We start from the raw sequence: 14,517 nt of genomic DNA on the forward strand, positions 1-14,517 counted from the left end.
ATAACCTATATATATTGAAAAACCACAAAAAGTATTAAAGACAACATTTTTAAGACATAAAAATGAGAAATAGCTTAGAACATAATTATACACAATGAACCAAACATTATAGTATATCTCAATCATCTAAATCATGTGTAACTAAACAGAATTAATTTAAACAATAAACGGAGAACATCAAACTGCATTAAAAAATATCTCAGTTATTTCCTAAAATAGCAACAATCTAGAAAAGACCAATGCATGTAGTAAATATATATTGAATATCTCATCTTCAACAAAACACATAAAAACATATAAAAATTATATTTGGGAACCAAAAAGTAATAAAGTTGAAAATTTTAAGGCAAAAAATATGAAAGAGACAACATTTCGGGACATTAGCAAATGCATGTAATAAATATGTATTCAAGATCACACTTTTCAGACATTAAAAATGTCATATGTGAAAAAAGTAAGTGGCGATTCACAAAAAGCCAAAAAGGGTAAAAATTCTTCGAAAGATAAATGCATATAACAAATATGTATTCAAGATCATATTTTCCATACATTAAAAATCTGAAGGTAGATCATATGTGAAAAAAGTAAGTGGCGATTCACAAAAAGCCAAAAAGGATAAACATTCTTCGAAAGACAAATGCATGTAACAAATATGTATTCAAAATCACATTTTCATACATTAAAAATGTGAAGGTAGATCGGATCTGGGAAAAGTAAGTGACGATTCACAAAAAGTCAGAAAAGATAAACCTTTAAAAGTGTGTTGAAAGGTAAAATTTTCTTACTTTAAACATCACATTTTTAAGACAAAAACGTAAGTAGATCACATCTGAAAAAGTATATCATGTTTCAAAGGTAAAAATTTGACATCTTCAACAAAATAAACATGACGAACAACCACAAAAAGCAAGAACAAATATTGAAGATCATATTTTTAAGAACAAAAATGTCAAAGTAGATCGGATATGGAAAATGCATGTTAAAAAAAATCAGTTAACATTCATGAAAGGTAAAACCTTTTGAAACACAACTTTCATGTTCCAAAGGTAAAACTTTTTTTATAAAAAAATCTCAGTATGAAAGTACAAATGTGAAATAAAATACTCAACATTCGTGTTAACACTTACCTTAAATAGAGGGTTTAAGATGTATGAAGTATAGAAAAGAAGAAGAATAAGAAGAAACGAATAGGCTGTAGAGAGAAGAAGAAGAAGAAACGAAAAGAGTGTAATAGTTGGAAGAAATAATGTTGGAGAGAAAAGAGATGAAATGAATGGTCGTGAGTTGTTGGAATTGGAAATAATAATAATAATAATAATAATAATAATAATAATAAATAATAAGGGTAGTGGAGTGAAAACGTGGCATTGCCTTATAATGTTGGTTAAACATGGTGAACTTTTAAATTTCAAAAAGAAAATTAGAATAGAAGCTTTAAATGCATTTGTTACAGAAAAGTGAAGATGATGTGCCTCAATGTTGTTTTTTTTTTGTGAAGGATAAATATGTTTTACAGTTTTGTCCCTTTAAAATCCAAGTGGCAAATATTGAAAATGTCCACTATGATAAAAATACAAACCCCTTCCGTTCTTAATAAAGCAGAAGCTTTAAATGCATCTGTTATAGAAAAGAGAAGATAATGTGCCTCAATGTTTATCATTTTTTGTGAAGGATAAATGTGTTTTACAGTTTTGTCCCTTTAAAATCCAAGTGACAAGTATTGAAAATTCCACTATGGTAAAAATGCCAACCCCTCAATTCTTAATAAGATAGTAGATCTATGTGATATATTGTTGTTTTGAATTTGATTTGTCAAATCAACACTTAAACTCTAGTAAACAAAGTAACACACACAACTACCAACAAACGTTGGTTTAGTAGTTTAAGATTTTGATAAACCTAAGAAAGACTAAAATGTTAAGGGTTCGATTCCAGAGAGCGACATTTGGTAAAAGGGACATTCAGACACCCAAAAAAGATTAATTCATTATCCAAAAGATAAGGATATACCTTTAGTAACACCAAAAAACACTCATATTTTAAAAAAAAATGTAATACTTATACATTATCAATGTAAAGATTTATCCAAAGTCAATACATCATTCACCATCCACCATTCAATAATTGTGGAATGTGAATGGTGAATAATGCAATGAAAATTTACAATGTGGGTGTATACATCTTTTTATCTTTTACAAATATTAAAAACATATTAAGTTGTCTAACATGACACCGAAATATTTGACCTACAAAGATAGTGAATTGTTGATATAAATACATAAAAGAAACTTCATGTACCCAATATATGTAGAAGGCTCCAATAATTTTCATCTGGTATATAACATCATCAATTTCAGAAGAATGAGTACTAAAGAATAAGCTCAATGATGTACTTTTGGTGATTGATATAAAAATAAAATGAAACATAAATATGTAACAATTAATAACTCATAACCACAAGCAACCTAGCTTATTCAAATCAAATTCAACCGAAATATTTCAATTCATACAACATATCAATATGCAAGCAACCATTAAGGAAAAAACAGTGACACAAGCTTCATTACATCTTCCAAGAATACAATTGAGTAAAATGTACAATTTAAGAGGGATGAATGAACTTTAAGTGTGCATCTACACTGAACTTTATGTAGAATCAACATTACTTACAACATGTGAAAAATACAGTCTTCAACATCATATGCTCATTCATTAGGAAAAAGAATCAGCTGCCAAAATAATGCCACATAAAATTTATGCAAATGAATTGTCCCAAACTGAAACTGCACAAGTCCTAGAAAGAACTATTAATTTGGAAACACAACTAGCAGAGGGATCTAGGAAAGCTCTTCTTTATTGAACTTGGTCCAAGCTTCCTGTAAGATTAGAAGAATCAATATAAATATGTAAAAAAATAAGACTTAGTTTAAGGTTTCAGCTTTGCTTTTTCTTTTCTTTCTCTAAAGCAAATATCTAGTATACAACACCTGAATTCTTTAGAACAGTATAAAGGTAGATTTACATTTTCATATATTAAAGTGACTGATGTAAATGCAGCTGGTAGCAGCACAATAAAGATTATTTGAGATGGGATAAAAAAGGGTATGTGGACTCTACATAAAATACAGAGTAAAGACTTATTTTGTCCAATGAAATTTTGTATATACCAATTTGGTCCATGAAAATTTGAAAAACTCAAAATGATCCCTAGATATCAAATTTGGATCAAATTAGTTTTTTTTAGCATTTTATTATCCATGGCAGGGACTACTTTTTGACTTACATTCGCGACCTTTGAGTACTAGTTTGGATTTTTTTTCGGGATCAATTTGATACAGGCAAAAATTTATAAGGACCAAGTGGGTATTCACTCTAAAATATATTGTTTTCCATAAACATTTAAGGTACCTTAAGGATGTCAAAAACCTTCTCTGCAGTATATTTCTGTTCAAGACTAGCACCTTTTTGTTGGACTTTATCTGGGTGAATACATAAAGTTGCTTTTCTATAAACTTTCTTAACTGAAGTAGAAGTAATCATATCTGTAAGAGACACCGGCTGCCAACCACATTCTGGCCAAAGAACCTGCAAATAAATTCAATAGGTAAGAAAGAGGTCATGGAATAAAACAGATTTGTTTTGAAGATACAAAAATAGCAGATACAACAGCAACCAAGCCTTTATCCCACTAGGTGAAGTCCGCTACATGAATCAAACAATGTCATAATGCCTTATCATAAATCATGTTCAATGACTAAGCATTGATCTCTAAGTCTTTCTTTTGTTATAGAATGACAAAAATAACAGATAAGAAACTAAATAATGAATTATAGAATTACTCATCACTAAAAGGAAACAAAATACACAGCATTTGGAACTGCCCAGCAAACTTCAAAATTAAAAAGCTTAAAGTTTGTATTATAACAGTGATTATATCATAATGATCAGTGAAATCTAAATCCTTCCATCTTCCCTAAATCTAAAGCTTAAGGTCTTTTTCCATATGTTGATATTTTAGGCTGGATTTCCCTCATTCTGCCCGAGAATTAAAAGTGACAGTTATTCTCAGACTTGGTTATAAATGACTCTAGCATCTAAACAAGGCCAAAAGACCTGATGTTTCCATTTCCTTTTCCTTTGGTGAAATTATACTTTCTTACTCTAGGACGGTTACTAAGAATGCAAATCAAACTACAGAGCTAAAGAATTATATTTGAGAGCCCTAAAGTGAAATGAAGTATTAACAACAGTCATGGTAAAAGAGCATACATTTTGCAATGTTGATAACAATGCCCGCATGTTGCCTTCTTTCCCTGCAGCCCAACGCTTTATTTGAGCATCCGCAATATCAGCAATTCTCTGCCAAATTAAAATCAAATCCCAAACTCAGAAAATCTGACAAATGTATAAAATAGAAAAATAAAAAATGGAGAATTATAAATTGATAATCCTTGGAAATAAATCAAAATCCAAATAAAACCACCATAAAAGCTTACACGTCTCTCTTCTTGCTCCATCTTCGTTTGAAGGTCACGCTGGTTCATATCAGCAACTGCTTTTAACTGGAAATATGATAATCAGAAGAGTGAAAAAATGTCCTACGTGAACTTATTTAAGTAACATATATCCAAGGAGAAATAAGGTAAATGTCCAAAAAGAAATATTAAGACGCCATGTGTGCTATAGCTATATACACTACGAAGCATATGTATACGCAAAAATATCCAATGCTGGGTTTGTGTAAGAAACATTAAGCTAAAGATTGACAATCATATCAATACAGAACATAAAATATATAATGAGAAATGTTAAGAAAGTATTTATAAAAAGATGGCACATTTGCATTGATGAACCCTTTCCCTTATTACACACCGCTCGCTCTTGTGTTCTCTGATGACGTCCCAATCTTGCTTTTCGTCTTTCTTCGTTTTCCCCTTCAACTTCCTTGAATTCAGATGATGGGGAACCTTTGGCAAACAAGAATAAAAATATATGTTAAGAACAAAATTAGTTCAGGGTACTAAATGTTTTTATAAATTTAAGCAACTTACCACCAAAAATCAATGATAGGTCATCAAGAGATGTCGATACTGATGATTTCTTCACATTGGTTGACGATCCAGATGGCACACTTTGTGATGCCTCAGATCTCACTTTGTTGTTCACTTGGTGATCAAACATATGATCCTAAGCAATGAATTGGCCAAAAAAACACTGATTTTAGTATTCTGGCTTGACAGAACCATTTGAGCTTATTATATTAATAAATTTTACCATAGGTGCAGCCCTGGACTTTGGTACACTGCTTGATCGAGCACCCATGCTGAAGAAAGATTCAAGATCGCCCATGTCATTTGATTTATTCACTCTTGCTGCTGAAGATCCTTTGCCACTGTTTGTGTTAGCTGCTGAGTTTTGTTTAATCTCACTAGTATTAATATTGGCCTTTCTACTAACATTATTCTGCACTCGGCCCATGGCAAAGTTCTCAAGCTCATCTATTGATGATACACTTGAGTTGTTAACTGCATAAAAAAGAATTCAGGAAACCACCTAGTAAAGACAATGGTAGAAAAAAGCGGCTATTCATGTCTTTTAGCTAAAGCATTCAGAAGAACCTTTATTTGTGTTTGAAACGCTTGTTGGCTTAGGTGGAGGCCTCAATGTCGGGATGTTACTACTACTAGAGCTGCCTTTTGTACCCTTGGAACTACTTAACTTACTTGTCTGTTCAAGTGAGTCCAGGAATGAATCTGTGGATGCTGTGCTAGAAGTGGTTTCAAATATTAGAAATGGATCATCTTGAGAAACATTTGTACGAGGCTTATTTATCCCAGTACTGGCTTTACTGAAAAAATAATTGACACGTTAAGAAAAAGTTAGAGCAGATAGAAAGATGATACCTACCAATAAAAAAGGTCAGAAGATGTATGCCTTGGTTTTTAATTCAAGTTAAACAACTCAAATCACTTGCAGATAGAAAATTATGTTGCATTGTACTAAGAAAATTATTTGGAAGAATAAAAAAATATCCATGAATAGTATTGATATCGAGAAGCATGCATCAGTAACTTGAGCACTTGATGTACTACTAGGAACAATGACTTGGTTCAAGTCTAGGATGAAACAATATACATACCCAGAAATGAAGGGCATGAATCCATTTTCTATAACCCTCAGAGCGGGGATGTGGAGTTTGTGTGTTTAAACCCATCAAGGAATGGAAAGGTAAAAAAATAAACAGTAACAAACATGACTGTCACATTTCAAGTTAAAACCAAATGCATAATGAACCTTGTGAGCTACGACTAACTCAGGAATATAAGCCACAAAGAACCATCTAAGTTGAACTCTGCAAAACAAAACATCATGCCAAGCAGAATGCCTAAACATTAATCCCAAACTTCCCACTATACATCCATGAACTATCTAAACCACAAAGAACTATGTCTAATGTATCTTATAAAATAGCACACAAAAACACATGAGATTGAAAAGTAACATTTTGGTCCCCACTAGGTGTAAAACCACCATATGTACATGATGGAACATATACCGCACATCAATCGAGGCGCCTCAAATTATACGACATGTGCTAGTATGCAGTACTATTCTATGTCATTGTAATGAAGTTAATTAATACGACAAATTCAGAAGGTAAAAACTTACACCTCAAAATATAGATTAAACAATTTCGAAGATTTATGCTAATTGCTAGTAACCTCAATCCCCTGAGCATAATGAACAATTAGAAAACAGGAATTAAATACAAATCTTCATACCCATGATTTGAAGAAGTGGTTCCACCAAATCCAGGTATCAATTCATCAAAATCAGGTGTTTTTTTCTGATTCAAACTTTTAGAACCATTTACATTGAACCCACCAATCTTATCTAACAGATCATCAACACCCACCACATTTTTCTTAGGCATTCCACCAAATATATCATCCACAAAATCAAACGACCCAACATTGTTGTTACTCGGTTTAGCACTAACACCACCAAAGATATCATCAATTCCATCAAAATGATGTGGGTTTTTATTGCTACTGGGAAAAGAATTGAAATTGAAATCAAAAGTCGAATTTTGATGAGATCTAGATCCATTTAAGGAAGATTTCGGGTTTAGGCTAGGATTTGAATTGGATCGCTTGGATGAAGCCATTGGAGCTGATTTTCCTTGCGGTTTCAACCCAAAACTTTCTGTCAAGACACCAAACTCGTCCATGTTGGGAAGAAATTGAAATGAATGAATTGAATTGAAAAAAATTAGGTTTAGCTGAAAAGGAATGAGTGATAAATTTTGTGAAGGGGGAAAAGGGAATTTAAAAAGAGAGAGAAAATGGGATTGGGAATGATTGGTGAGAATGGAGAAGTGGCGAGAATCTCGTGAGAATGTAAAGACAATGAAGGAAAATAGGGAGGGTAATGGAAATCTAATAAGGTTTGGGTTGAGGATGAAGGTGGTGTTAACATGTCTTGTCCAAATTTAATTTCTTTTATTCTAATTCTTTAATTTTACTTTGCTATTACATTACTATATTTTTTGGTGTAAAATATTTATTTCTTGAAGATAATACAAATTTGTGAAAATGAGTTGTCATGTAACTCGAAATACCACCGAGGAATACTTTTGGTTATAAAAAATAAGTCTAAATGTGTCGGTTAAAAAATAATATACAAGATCTAGCTCTAGGAAAAAATAATCAGTGTAAGAAATTTTAATATTTTTATGTTATTATTGTAAGAAGTTTTGTACAATCATGTATATTACTTTGTTTGTTTAAAAATCAAGATGGATAACAATTTAACGATATAAAAATATTTATGTTAAACTATAAAAAATAAGTGAAGGATAAAAGAATAAGGATACATGTTAATATTTTGAGGCTGCCAAATTCTCTTATAAATTTTTTTTACCCATATAAAAATGACATATATCACTTATAAATCAATTATTAATAAATAAATTATCAATTTGTAAACTTTTGCTATGATATAGGAAGATTTATAAGAGGTTATAACATTTTTCTCAAGTTTTGAAAAAAATGTTGATATTGATAGTGTATGAATTTTATATATTGTCATTGTATCATTCAACTTACCATTGATATTAATATTTAACAAATAATTCAAATAAATGATAAATGATGTAGTGATTATGGATAAATTCTTACATTTATATTATTTTTTTTACGGATTACAGATATTATACTTATATTTTTTTATTGATGTTTTATCTTGACTAGGCCTAATTTGGGACAGATTACAGATATTATACTTATATTTTTTTATTGATGTTTTATCTTGACTAGGCCTAATTTGGGTGAACTTCTGCTGTCCTATAAAAGTGTACCACTCCATGTGCCATTATTTATGATTGGTCAAAAAATACTTAATCATTACACTTTTAACTTCAATGCAATTTTTACAATCAATCACAAACACTGTCACATGGAATGACACACTTTGTGATAGAGTAGGTGTACTCTCCATGAATTCTAGTAGTGACCGACACTGACCACTCACCAAACACGCGCTTATTGCCCATCATTTTGCTTTTTTATGTATTAATTAACTACTCCATGTTCATTAACCACTCCATGTTCATTCATGCTTAAAAATTAGAAGAAAAAACCTCGTCATGGGTTAGACACATTAATAAACAGCTTAACCTCAATAATGTTTATCATTTTAGAAGCATTGAACTTAGTTTTCCGATGTGAGTTTTTCTGTACCATTTGGATCTATTTATGAATTAATGGAATCACTATCATGGTTTCCTGGCAATTAGAAAGAGATAACTTTTCATACCCTGCTGGTATATACATCCTGGTTAGAAATGATATCAGTGTTTGATGAGCAAATTCATTGTTCATCATGGTTTCTGGAAGCTATATTTCTTGATCTCAAGGAACTTGTTGTTGCATCTTCAAAATCACTATTAACCACACAGCATAGTGCGTTTTTCTTGATGATAATGTACAAAATATGGCACATCAAAAGAGGTTTGAGAACACTAAAAGTGGTGCCTAAAGGTGACATTAAATTCACTGGCCAAAATGTCATGGTTTCATTTCTGGTGGGTCATTTGGAAATGCCCTAGAGACATGAATCTAAAATTCACCAGTCATCACTGAAGGGGGGATATTGTCATCTATCAAAAATGAAAGATCAGAGTTGCAAAACCCATACCATAGTTGACAATGTCAATGCCAATGGTATAAGTAGCAGTAACATAATAGAAAATTTGATTTGATATGCAAGCTAGAGCCATTACAACCCATGTAGGATTGTAGTTGTAGCCCGTTTTAACATTCATTGTTTGATGAAGTAATAACAAGTGCAAGAAAAAATGACTGGTACTTACTTTGTTAACTTGCACATCTTTCAAATAATATAGTTGTATTGTAATTATAAAATAAAAAGTCAGGTAATTTTAAATACTCTTCTTATAGATTAACCAAGATTTGTAAAACTAATGCCACTAGGGAAAATTCTGAAAAAGATGCTTGACAGTAAAGCATACAACAAAACACATTAGATTAAGCTCTCCCACCCTGCTTTTTAGTTCTGACCTCAGTTGTTGAAAGCGCTGCTGCAGAGATCTTGTTAACTTCATACAGCAATCCGGCCGAGAACAGGAAACTGCATTTATGCAAACAAGATTAAAAGATGGTCAAAATAATGCATGCATTCCATATCAAAATATTACTTGATACATTCTTATGGTTTTTGAATAATAAAGGACCCACGGTTAACCATCTTTAGATTTTAATTACTTCATTTATGTTAAAACGTCTGATTTAATGATGTCGCAAGTTCTTTTCTCCTTTTAAAATGTTATGTTGATTATATCACATCAGTAAATCTAAAATTCAATGTATACCATGCAAAAGCTTATCAAGTATAAGGGATAGCAATCTACAATCTACAATCTAAATTTCAATGTATACCTACTATACCATGTATCATGTGTTTATAAGTAGATAAAGTAGGTGATTGTAAGTTGGCAGTGGTAAAATCAACCACATTTAAGGAACCTTGACTGGAGTATACCACTTATTATTATTGTCAATTTGCATTACTAGACCAGAGGGGCAATTGACCTTTTATGCATATGGATTGAGATGTGTTTCTTCTTTTTTTCGTCCCTTTTAAACTTCAGATGCTAAACTTCTCATGTAAATATTTTCACATTATCCATTCATAAGGGAGGGGAGAATACCATGTAGTGATGCAAACACGGTGGACAGTGCTTGCAGCAATGAGAGCAACTGCTTCTGCTATTATGACTGTAAAATAAAAACAATATTTAACTTTTGTAAGCATAAAACAAAATACAGGAAGCTCATACATAAATTGCCCACAGTAATAACAAGAATGAAACAAACAGTTAAGTGTCCCCATCCTTTGTTTGATGTAATTGTCAAGTAATAAAACCTAGATGGCCTTCAAGTGCAAAAACTCTTCAGAGTGACATAGACAATAACTGTTGCACACCTCCATCTTCATGTGTCACTAGAGTTGTTATGTTATTGCTAGAGTTATAATATGAGTTTCTATCCAACAAAATTTAATGGAAAAAATGGCCACTAACAAACCAAATATAGATAGATTGAAAGAGAGAATAACATGAAGGGATAAAAAATATTAAAATGAATGGGGATCAACAATAAAATATTAGCTTAGATAAATTCTTAGAAAAAATCCTGTAAATATACAGTTTCTTCTATTAAATAAGAACATAGGCTGCATAAGTGAAACCGTGTCTCGTGCATAAAGTTGTACAAAAAATAACAAGTTTGGACTTGTCTCTACAATGACAGTGTAAACTCAATATGCCCATTGGAGACAGTAAAGCATGTTCATAATTGCCTAAAAACAGTACAATGCTAGTAGCAAGTAACAAAAACCAGGTCGAAACTTAAGGGTGACACACTCATTCACTAACAAAGAAGGGCCTTAAAGTAGCATGTATTGAAGTTCAGTGTGGCATGATGTGAAAAGTTATAATTAATAGTCATTCTGTTATATTTATTGTAAGTTCTATTTATAGTAAATAACACTGTTTCTCTTCGACATGTACTTACCAGCGCCCCAACCAGTTTTTGCACCACTTGATTCTTGAAAATTTCCAATAAACTGCGAGCACAAATGAGAAGCAAATATAAATACCTCATTTCATCATTGAGGGTTTTACTTTGATGGAAATCTAGGTAGAACTATACTTGACAAGAGGAGAAGATAATTAAAAACAGACAATCAGGATAAAAATAAGCATCCACATTTATCCTGTTAAGTGTTAACACAGGCCAGTGAGGCCACCAATGTCCATCTAGTACTAATATGAACAATACACTTTTGTCATCGTCAAATGAGAACTATATCAATGATTGACCAAGGAAACAATATACTTGAACAATGACCTGTGTACTGATGATAAATTAAAATTTTCTCATTCTCCTAAAAATAATCTGGCCTCTAATGGAGGAATGTGCAGTTCACAATTCGATGCTTTCTGAGAGGAAACCTTAGTACAAACACACACATAACTTGTAATATATAACATATATCTAAATAACCAAATACTAGTATCAAAAGAGCAGAATAGTTCTGTTATTAGTAATTAAGTAGGTACACAACAGAAACAAAATAGACATAAGAGTTGGGCAATATTTCACACACTAAGATGCTGTAGTTGCCTTAGGCGCTTACCACTACTGGAAAAGGAAATCTGAGGTGTGTTCAGTATAAGAAAACATTTTCGATTTTCATTTTCTGTTTTCATCAATATTATAAAAATAAAAAAATCTCATTGTGTGTCTATTTTGTTTCCTGTTGTTAAATGCTTGTAAATGTTCGATCATGTAGCCGACACATCATAGTAGAATTAACGCTTGATTATTGTTTATTGTTGTCAAATGCTTGTACATGAAACATTGACAACAAATTTCATGCACGGACATTCTAAGAGAGGAAACAAGATGAAATCAGGGGGACAACTTTATAATTATCAATGTAAATAGAGAAAATAATAAAAGAGTGTAATATTTATGCATATGCAAAGATTCATACACACTTATTACACATTGTATTACTTTTATTTAAGAGTCAATTGAGAATGTGAAGATTAAAAAATGTATGCACGGACAATGAAGGATTAATACTTTAATAGGTATACATTGTCACTACATCATCCAAGACTTAATCATTATTGACTTTTAAAAATACTAATAATACAAGTGAACGGTGCATGATTTAATGAATGTGTATAAATGTTTACACACTAAGAATGTATAGAAGATATTACACTCTAATATGAATGGGGTATGATTTATTTTTTTTCCTGAAAAGAAAATATTCTCAACCAAACACAGCATTATAGTGTAAACATATCATGTATGTGATTTTGAGATTAATTAGAAAGTAGTTTCAAGGGTTGAATTAAAAACTCACGGTTAGAAGCACAAGAAAGAGAATAGAACTGATGAAGCCTCCAAGTATAGTGTACAATTCCGATGATGCTAATTTGGTACGGTACATTTCTTGAAGCGAGAGAATTACTGTGAATAGAAGAATGGAATAAAGCATAGAACTTCCAGAACTAGCCATTGAATTCACTGCAAATTCAGCAATCAAAACTCAATGATATCAATTGTAAAAATATCTCAATTGTAAAATAACCGATATAACCCTGATTTCAAATCAAGCATTAAAATTGTGGTTAAGTAAAAAGGGGCTAAGATGGAATATTAAGACTCAAGCATTTGCACTCATTCGAAATATCGCATTTTTCTGATGAATTAAACGACGTCGTCGAAGAGAGAAAGAGTGAACCTACCTCAGACTCAGATCAGAAGAAACGGAGTTTATCAATTCCTACTGATGACTCCAGATCCCTGCACCACCACGCCGTCCTGGTTTTAAGTTTTAACGCGCCCACATGAGTACAACACTTCACAAGGGTACCTTAGACATTTTAAGAAGGGAGAAAATGTAGTAAAAGTTAATGCATTATCTATCTTCATTTATATTTAAGTCGTTATTAAATCTTACTAATATATAAATGATAGATGATTGATGATATAAATTTTTATACTAGTGTATAGATATTTCATTCTTGTATACAATTTATCTATTATTTATTTATAGAGTTTAAAATCTGTGCATTGACAGTGTAAAATGTTTTACACTGTTAGTACATCATCACATCATCCGTCATTGATTTGATTTGTATTAATGACAGTGTAAAAAACAAATCAATGATTATTAACAAATCAATGGTGAATGATTATTAACAAATCAATGGTGGATGATTTACTCACAGTGTAAAAAATATTTATACTATGTATACATATTAAATCTTTATCTATATACACATGTCAACATTTCCTTAATTTTTTTCATCCAAAATACACATATTCTTGCAGTGAATTGTCAAACACTATATTCATTTTCTACTATCTTAATATAAATATATATGACAATGGATTGTCCAAATGAGAGACTATTTTCATCAAATTAATCTTTCATCTTTCTACTCTTATTTTATTTCAATTTACTTCTTAATGTTTTTTTCTATTTTTATTTCAATTTACTTCTTAATTTTCTCTTCTTTTGAAACTCACAAACTACTTCTCCTACATTTTTTCATATATTTATTAGATAGATCTAATATCTTGCATCGTCAAACGAGGTATGATTTTATATTCATTTTATTTTTTTATTACTTCATCATTCATGAATCGATCCAACGAGATGTTCACTCGTATAATGTTGAATATATTTGGATTTTCACAACTATCATCAGGGTTTACCCACACATACTAAAATTCTATATCTGATCCAAAACATGTATTTTTCAAATAGATGAGTGTTTCAATGTTGAATCCATTTTAATCATCGGATATCCTAGTAAGTCATTTTGTCATTTTTTGTTAATGAGTTTCTTCTATATTGTTTAGAAGTTTCAAATTGTTTAATTTTCATATTAGGGATATTCGATTTCATCTAATGCAAAGTTTCGATGCTCTTATTTTGTTATTAATTTGTTTATCTCTAATGATTAATAATGATGTTACAAATATATAGTAGAATTTATTTTCTTCTTTTCAAGGTGCGAAAGAATTTCTTCAAGTTATTATCTTTAGCTGCACTGCATCATTCACTTCATGGGTTTGATTTTGGGTTTGATATTTTTTATAGTTAATTTGTTTCTACTTTTAAATTTTATTTTTCTTTTCTCGAAAAGGTATGTGAATAATGAAGTGATGGACATTTTATTTATTTGCAAAGTTTAATAATGATGCTACAAATATATGATCGAAGTTGACTTCCTCTTTTCAATTATTCATCTATCATTCAGTTTGACAATCAACATAAAAGTTCGGATTTTTTACTTTTGGTTGTTAAGGAATTTCTCCAAATTGATATATTTCACTACAATGCATCCTTGACCTGATTTTGATTCTTGGTTTGCTATTTTTTTTATTAAACTTAATTTGTTTCTAC

The 14,517-nt window shown here is 30.9% G+C and overlaps 2 protein-coding genes across 2 annotated transcripts; both read right to left on the minus strand.

Annotated features, from left to right (window-relative positions):
• On the minus strand, positions 2,423-7,410 carry LOC109344317 (auxilin-related protein 2). Its single transcript, XM_019583042.1, has 9 exons — positions 6,783-7,410; positions 5,619-5,848; positions 5,275-5,525; positions 5,052-5,187; positions 4,873-4,967; positions 4,497-4,562; positions 4,270-4,359; positions 3,409-3,585; positions 2,423-2,876 (listed from the first exon to the last, which is right to left on the minus strand). The coding sequence occupies exons 1-9, from the start codon at positions 7,229-7,231 to the stop codon at positions 2,838-2,840; spliced, it is 1,533 nt and encodes a 510-aa protein (XP_019438587.1). The 5' UTR covers positions 7,232-7,410; the 3' UTR covers positions 2,423-2,837.
• On the minus strand, positions 9,438-12,978 carry LOC109344318 (protein KRTCAP2 homolog). Its single transcript, XM_019583043.1, has 5 exons — positions 12,848-12,978; positions 12,463-12,626; positions 11,097-11,148; positions 10,232-10,298; positions 9,438-9,651 (listed from the first exon to the last, which is right to left on the minus strand). Exons 2-5 carry the CDS (start codon positions 12,616-12,618, stop codon positions 9,549-9,551), a joined length of 378 nt encoding a protein of 125 aa, XP_019438588.1. The 5' UTR covers positions 12,619-12,626; positions 12,848-12,978; the 3' UTR covers positions 9,438-9,548.

The sequence above is a fragment of the Lupinus angustifolius genome, chromosome LG03 (genome assembly GCF_001865875.1).
Source record: "Lupinus angustifolius cultivar Tanjil chromosome LG03, LupAngTanjil_v1.0, whole genome shotgun sequence".
NCBI classification, from domain to species: domain Eukaryota; kingdom Viridiplantae; phylum Streptophyta; class Magnoliopsida; order Fabales; family Fabaceae; genus Lupinus; species Lupinus angustifolius.

What these genes read in the sequence shown, in the direction of transcription:
- LOC109344317 (XM_019583042.1), bottom strand. Translation starts at nt 7,231, where the DNA reads ATGGACGAGTTTGGTGTCTTGACAGAAAGTTTTGGGTTGAAACCGCAA. An exon ending in ACCACTTCTTCAAATCATGG is followed by an intron (nt 5,849 to 6,782) that starts GTATGAAGATTT and finishes TTATTTTTTCAG; the next exon opens with TAAAGCCAGTACTGGGATAA. An exon ending in AGAGAACACAAGAGCGAGCG is followed by an intron (nt 4,563 to 4,872) that starts GTGTGTAATAAG and finishes TCATATTTCCAG; the next exon opens with TTAAAAGCAGTTGCTGATAT.
- LOC109344318 (XM_019583043.1), bottom strand. Translation starts at nt 12,618, where the DNA reads ATGGCTAGTTCTGGAAGTTCTATGCTTTATTCCATTCTTCTATTCACA. An exon ending in TCTTTCTTGTGCTTCTAACC is followed by an intron (nt 11,149 to 12,462) that starts GTGAGTTTTTAA and finishes TTGTGCTCGCAG; the next exon opens with TTTATTGGAAATTTTCAAGA. An exon ending in CGTGTTTGCATCACTACATG is followed by an intron (nt 9,652 to 10,231) that starts GTATTCTCCCCT and finishes GCATAAATGCAG; the next exon opens with TTTCCTGTTCTCGGCCGGAT.